Source organism: Drosophila obscura, unplaced genomic scaffold, assembly GCF_018151105.1.
Source record: "Drosophila obscura isolate BZ-5 IFL unplaced genomic scaffold, ASM1815110v1 contig_192, whole genome shotgun sequence".
In the NCBI taxonomy this organism is placed as follows: domain Eukaryota; kingdom Metazoa; phylum Arthropoda; class Insecta; order Diptera; family Drosophilidae; genus Drosophila; species Drosophila obscura.
The window spans coordinates 2,796,587-2,803,565 of record NW_024542781.1 but is presented as its reverse complement, the minus strand read 5'-3'; the positions used below and the strand labels follow the sequence as shown (position 1 = coordinate 2,803,565).

The 6,979-nt window shown below is 48.8% G+C and overlaps 2 protein-coding genes across 9 annotated transcripts; both read right to left on the bottom strand.

Annotated features, from left to right (window-relative positions):
* Window positions 1-200: 200 nt before the first annotated feature.
* Window positions 201-4,733, bottom strand: LOC111065488 (G protein-activated inward rectifier potassium channel 3). Of its 8 annotated transcripts, none has more exons than XR_002607006.2 (6): window positions 4,257-4,733; window positions 3,708-3,961; window positions 1,541-1,815; window positions 694-1,476; window positions 493-629; window positions 326-416 (listed from the first exon to the last, which is right to left on the bottom strand). XR_002607006.2 is itself a non-coding variant. In XM_022353699.2 (5 exons), the coding sequence occupies exons 2-5, from the start codon at window positions 3,959-3,961 to the stop codon at window positions 319-321; spliced, it is 1,410 nt and encodes a 469-aa protein (XP_022209391.1). In that variant the 5' UTR covers window positions 4,244-4,733; the 3' UTR covers window positions 201-318. The 8 variants fall into 8 exon arrangements, 4 of the variants coding, with proteins under 4 accessions (XP_022209391.1, XP_022209390.1, XP_022209392.1 ...); XR_002607007.2 differs by having other exon boundaries at window positions 493-626; window positions 4,257-4,732; XM_022353699.2 differs by lacking the exon at window positions 493-629 and having other exon boundaries at window positions 201-416; window positions 4,244-4,733.
* An 890-nt stretch (window positions 4,734-5,623) lies between these two features.
* Window positions 5,624-6,817, bottom strand: LOC111065490 (aurora kinase C). The gene has a single exon (XM_022353702.2). It carries the CDS (start codon window positions 6,815-6,817, stop codon window positions 5,624-5,626), a length of 1,194 nt encoding a protein of 397 aa, XP_022209394.2.
* Window positions 6,818-6,979: the final 162 nt, after the last annotated feature.

Below are 6,979 nucleotides of genomic sequence, written 5' to 3'. Positions count from 1 at the left end.
GTGTCGCCCACAAACAAAAGACTTGAGCAACGAACTTGTTTTGAGGTGTGCAACATTTTTGGCACCTTTTTGCATTGATATGCCCGGATTATTAATGATGCCTAATGAGTGGGTTGGACCGCAAAGAGCTGCAACTGCAACTGCCAGTGCCAGTGCCACTGCCCCGCGTACCTTGCAGCCGAGAGAGAGGCAATTATGTGTCATTTGTATGGACTTCCAGGGACATGCAATTTGGACTGGAGCGTTTATTAACTTATTTTTGTATGGGTAGGAGAAGTTTAGCTTTGCCTTAAGTGTCGATAGAGTGGAGTGGAGCTGCTACAAGGGCACCGAGAGCTGCCAGCGCAGGCGACGGTCCTGGGGCGACTGGTAGCCGGAACTGGAACTAGAGTGCCTCGAACGGATCGTATGTGAAGCTGAAAGGGCACACAGCATTAATACATCTCGGGTGAGGTATGCAAAATATACAGATGACAGACGGATGGCACTCACATAGAACAGAGACGATTACAAACTATAGCAACATGAAACAACATAGAGAGACGAGACACTGAACTGTAGGGGCGGGCTCTAGGAGGCCTGATCGGAATGGTTGTGGGACAACTGACGCATGGTGAAGGTGGTTTCTGCTGGGCGAACGGAGACAACACATTAGACAGAGCAGTTACAGGCGCCTCCATTCTGTATGCGTACCTGGTGTGCGGAAGCCCTCCTGTATCTTGTAGATCTCGTTCAGCTCCCGGGCACTGCACAGAGGCGTGTCCACCTGAGTGGTCTCGTTGAAGCGGCCATAGTCGATCTCGTAGGCCTGCAGATCCTTGTTGTACAGCACAACAGGATCGAAACGGTGGCCCCACAGGATCTCGGTGTTGATGTAACTCGATCTGGCCTGGGTGGACTGGCCCGTGGACTCCACCGTGCCCTCGAGTATGACCACAATCTCAAACCTATCCTGCAGCATGTCCGTTGCATTCAGATTATAGAGCGGCGAGTTCTCGTCGATCTTGTGCTCAATGATCATGGGCCAAATGAAGAACAAATCAGAGCCCGAGTCGTCGCTGCCGATCTCCAGCTCCGTGAAGAACTGCGTCATCACCTCTCCCTCCTTGGTGCTCTTCGTTCGAATCAGCTGGGCCCTGACGCCGGCTCCGATGATGTGGGACTTCCGCATGTCACCCACCCGGAACATCAGCGATAGGCTGCCATCGCGCTGGCAGATCACGGCCTGCTTGGAGAAGAGCAGCGTCTGTGCGCGCTGCTTGGCTCGCGTCATCTTGGCAAAGACGATGCCCGCCATGAAGGCAGAGGACATCACGCCGTAGATGGACTGGAAGCACATCATGAATATGGCCTCGGGACACTCTGTAGATGTGGTCCGCACGCCGTAGCCAATGGTGTGCTGTGTCTCAATGGAGAACAGAAAGCAGGAGGTGAAGCCATCAATGGCCGACACACAAGGCGCCCAGCCAGACTCCTCTGGGAGATGCAAAATGCGCGTGATAATCTCTATTTCAGACCGCTGGAGTGCTCCTCCACTCACCTTGATTGTCCGGCATGTGCAGCTCCTCCAGATCCCCGTGCGTGTAGATGATCAGCCACCAGATGAGCGCGAAGAACAGCCACGAGAGTATGAAGCTCAGCGCAAAGGCCAGCAGCGTCCACCGCCACTGCCAGTCCACCATCGTTGTGTACATGTCCTGCAGGAAGCGGACCCTTCTTCTCTGCAGGTGCTTCTGCACCACATTGCAGTCGCCGTTCTTGAACACGGCTCTTCTGCGCACCCGCCGCATGCTTCCAGGGCGAAAATTGCGTGACCTGGTGGGGGGAAAATCAAATAACAAGAATATATAATTGAACTGGTTGTCCTGAAGTTTCCCTTTGCCCGGAATGAGTGGTCACCAAGGAAAGTTTTGACCAATTTAATGGGACGAAAACGCAAATATTAATTATGGCTCAGCTTAAAAGTATGCAGCATTTAATGCTGAATCACTGTGTAGAATACATATAAGAATACGTGTAGGAATTACATTTTATTCCATGTTCCTAGTCAGTCAGCATAACAAATTATAAAATATAATAATTATTGAAGCAAAATCAATTATTTAAAAAATTACACAAAAAATGGGCACTAAACTACGGGGATACGTCTCTCTCTCTCTCTACCCAAGGGCTATAATTCCAGCTGAACGACTCTTAAAACCCCTTCCTGATCTGGAGCTAACCCATTCCCTCGCTATTCACGCTTCCTTAGAATTTCAATGCCATTCATCCAATGCAGTCCATGATTTATTCAAGTGACATCTAGAATTAGATGCCCAGACATCGTCTGTTTAATTTGTGCAAATTAAGTGTGCAAATTTGCACTCGCTGCTTTTGGACAGAGCAGCCCGCCAGAACTGCATCTAATTAACAATGTCAAAGTCGGAAGGCGACCAGATCAGAACCAGCCCCACAGAAATCGCAGCCTATCTCTCTCGATTACTGGTTTAATTGCAGCTCACCCACAAAGTGCCTTATTTATTGTGTCTACTTATTGCAACAAGTTGTCACTACATATACGATTTAATAGGGCTGGCTGCCTGCTCTGGCCAACAGCAACGCCCACATGGGAAGGCCTTAACCCCACATTGACACTCGAAGTCAGAGCCAGAGACAGAGCCACAGCCGATTAATTGGCATTGTGCCGGTTGCATTAATAGTCGTTAATCGAATTTAACGCTCGGTCAGAGGAATAAATGTCACTATTTCTCTGCGATGATTCATCATGTCGCTGTGTGGCTTGTCCACACTCACTTAATTCTCGCTTAATTCACTCGCCAACGCAGTACCCGAAAAATCTCTAAAGCTGCCGACAGTTGATGGGGAAGGAAGTGCCTGAGAGTTGTTCCAGTGGGAAACCCTCAGCCAAACCGTTTAACGAGTGACAAATGTGAGAACAAATCACAGTGATTGGGATAGACAGTATATAGTTTGCCCCTGGCCAGACAGAATGCAATCTGCAGTGAGGTACATATGTGCAGCGAATACAAAAACTGTGGGCGGAACAAGATAAATTACAACCGCAAACGACGGGTAACACTCTGCTAATCAGCTAGACAAAGCAGCCCATGAGATGCGACAACGTGACACGCAGTCATAACAGCCTAGCCTAGAGGCCCAGTCCCATTGATTGTCGGCAAGTTCAAGTTGAATGTCAGACCCCTTGACGAGCTAATTACGACCCGGAAAGACATACTATACTGTAGAGACGGAACGCTTCTTTGTACAATTATCACAATTAGATATGCGCACCCCTTGGCCAACGAGTGGCTGGATCCTTTGAGGGCCTCGTAGTAGACTCCAGCCTGGGAGGGGGTGTGCGAGATGCCCCTCATGTACTGGCGCTTCCACTCCTTCATGTGCGCGAAGGTCTCCTCTTGGTCGCCGCCACCATTTCCGACTATGGTCTCGGCATCGGCAGGATCGTGCAGGACCTGGACATCGCTAAGCGGCACCTGCATGTTGAAAGAACGACTGGCTGCTGACTGCTGACTTATGACGTTCTTACTTCGCGCTACCACACTCGACTGAACTTGCTCGCCGCACGCTTCCAGCCAGGCCAACATCAGGTCCCACTACAGCCCCAGAGTTGGCTGATCCAATTAGAGTCTCTCTAACTAATGGTCAACTATTGACTGAGCTACTTAGACTCCATCCCCCAGACTCACCTGCAGCTCGGCTGGCGCTGAAACGCCTTGCCATTGGGGGCTACTCCATAGAAGCTCGCTGGGCGATTGGGCACTATGGTGATGGGATACGATTGCGGATTGCTGATGACACTGTCCAGGGAATCGGGATCGGCCTCAATGGCCCTCTTCAACGGCTGGGTGGCAGAGGCCTTCTCGTTGCCATTTGTTGGGGTTGTCGCTGGAGTGGCTGTTGCCGCTGGGGCAGCCGAGTGGCTCGAGAAATTGAAGCGCATCTGTGGGGTGTCGGTTGGATGAGCCGCTTGAGTTACTTTTTCAATTAAATTTATTTATGTCTGTACGAGTGCGAATACGAGTATTAGTATCTCCTCGAGTGGGCAAACAGAAACTTGTGATAAGTGCAGGGCAGGTGCGAGAAATGTCAGCTGATTCTGATCAGATTTTCACGAATGTTGTAAAGGTAAACAAGAGATGAACGTAATAGGAGTAGTGAGAGTCCCTGAGCAGCTCAGCAGTCTTTTTGCGCACTCTTCACGCGATCAAACACTTAGGAATACCTTAATTGAATACCTTCAAATACACCAGGCACCCGACAAATGTGATTTGAAATTGGCTGGCTTGGCACGTTTCAGCTTAAATAATTTTAGCACCTTTTTATGAGCCAACGAAATGTTCAATTAATTGACACCTTTAAGCCGATCATTTGTTAGATGGCCTTTTGTTATGCTAAAGACCACCAACATATCACGGTGGCCCGATATCGGTTCAACTGGAGCGACGAAACGAATATAATTTTACGATCTGTGCAGATTGGTACTCGACTCGCTTTGTTTCAGCGCCGCGCTTCGGATGGGGAATGTGACGAGCCCCAGAGATCACAGGGCACACACCACACTGACAACAGAGCAAACAGAAGCCGCGACCGACACCAGAAACAGCGATGACAGCAACAACTGTGACTGCGACTGCGACACCGAGAGAGATCCGCAAGTCAGTCCAATGGATTAAATGACGGCCGACTGCCGCCACCGCCACCGCCGACGACAGCAAGAAAATTTTTCAAACTAAACAAAAGTTGTGAACAGAAAGCGGCGCTGTAAATGAGCTCGCTTGCACTCACACATGTTAGAAAAGAGAAGTACTCCGCACACTAACAGTGACACTTTTCACATTGCAGATTGGCGATGCTCTCAGATACAGATACAGATAGAGCGGACAGATAAAACTGACGGTTGCTCTGCCAGAGAAAAAGTTCAATTGAAATGATTTGTAAATTGAAAACGAAGCGGAAGATAAGCGTGATAAGCTCTCCTTATCTGAATTTAAAGAGTGTGTCTGTGTGTGTGTGTGTGTGTGTGTCAGTGTCAGTGGAGAGAAGAAATGGGGAGGCAGGCGACCTTGAGTCGCAATATGCAAGGGGTGCCGTATACGTAATATTTGGTATGCGCTGCGCTGTTTAATAAAATAAAATAAAATATCTGTGATTGCTGCGATCGCAAATAAGTGCTTGAGTGCCTCGTATAAATATACTGATAAATATATCACTCACTCTATGTAGACCCAATTTTCCTTCCACCCTACTCCAACATCCCAACACAGTTCCGTTCGCCTGTTGCTTTCGAGTACAAGGTGGCGTATATGTACTTAATATTTGTTCGAATCTCTGTTTAAACGAGAGAATCTCTTCCTCTGCCTTTTTAGCTGCATTGTGCAAATACAAATAATTATGTCAGTCACACTCGAATGCAGAATCCCGGTGTGAACAAAAGTTATGCGTAATTAATTTTGCGTTAGCGTTTCACCAATTAAAATTCGACACCCCGAACATAAATCATTGCACACCATTGAACAAGACCAGCTGAGTTAAATAACGTTTGCGTTTTATTAGGGCACATTTATACAGATTTGGAATATTTCAGCTTATCCTTTATTATCTGTTATAGCATAAAGGGATGCTTGGAAATCTGAGCGGAAGTGAGGCGGGAGAGTGGAGCCTTTATCAGCAGCGCATCAATCAGATCCTTGGCATCCGCGCTGATACAGTCCTTAAGTTGCAAGGGAAACTGATGATCACTGACCGTAATGTCCCGGCAGATTTCTTCAAGCTCCTTGCACCCCTTGCCGAAGGGTTCCTTATCGAACAACATGGAATAGAGAGTGACCCCGAAGCTCCAGGTATCCACTCGATAGTCGTATCCGGTGCCAAGAATCATCTCGGGAGCTATGTACCTCGGGGTCCCGATGAAGTCCTTCATCGCTCTTTCCTCGAAATAGGTGGCCGCTCCGAAATCTGCTATCTTTGCCACCAGAAAAGTGAAGTCCGATTTTCTTACGAGCAGGTTGTCGGGCTTTATGTCGCGATGAATGATTCGTTTGTCGTGTATGTAGGTCAGGCCATGGATCACGTCCCTCATGACCCGCTTGGCTATGCACTCGGGTATGCTGCCATGGCGATCCCTCATGTCTTGCACGCTACAGGCCATGTACTCGATCACAAAAAAGGTGTACCTGCACCTCGGCCTGTAAACGGTGAAGATCAGGTCAACGACGTTCGGATGGGTCTGCAGCTTGCGCATGATCTCCATCTCCTTGTACTTGGCGTCAAGATTCAGCATGAGTGCCTCGTTTACCACTTTAACAATGCATCTGCGGATCTGCTTCGTCTTGGGCTCCGCAGTGCAGATGACGGTCTTTTTGTTACTCACAAAAGTATGACGTTTGTTCACGTACATCGCAACGGAGTCGGAAAGGATCTGACCCTCTGGCAGTGCTTCATTACGCATTTTCCAGCGTCGTATCGCTGCCTGAAGCCGCCAAAAATGTTTGTTCACAGTGTAGTCCATTTTGATGAAGCTCTCGTACCGGCAGCAGCAGACGACGACGTCCCCGTCCAAAAAGGAATCCAGAGAGCTAATCGGAGTGCCATTGGTGCGCCATATGAACTCGATGGTCGATGGGAGCGCCAAAAATGACTGCAGGGCGCTGGTGACGTGCCGCAGAAGTATGCCAAAATCCTTGTAGTGGTACTGGGACACGGAGAGTGTGACGCCTCTGAAGTGTGGTGCCCCATTTCGGAGGAAGCAAACACGAACCGCCTCCATCGGTCTAACCGTTGGCCTGACCAATGCCATCGCTGAATCGCTGAATCGCTGAATCGTGTAAAATGTAAAATTATCAAGCAAAACAAATTGTTTGTGTCTTGTGTGAGCGGGTGTAGAATGAATCTAAGTTTGAGGCATTTCCGAAATGCCACCAAGCCGAGTACACGAGTACACAGTCTGTGCCTGCTCGGT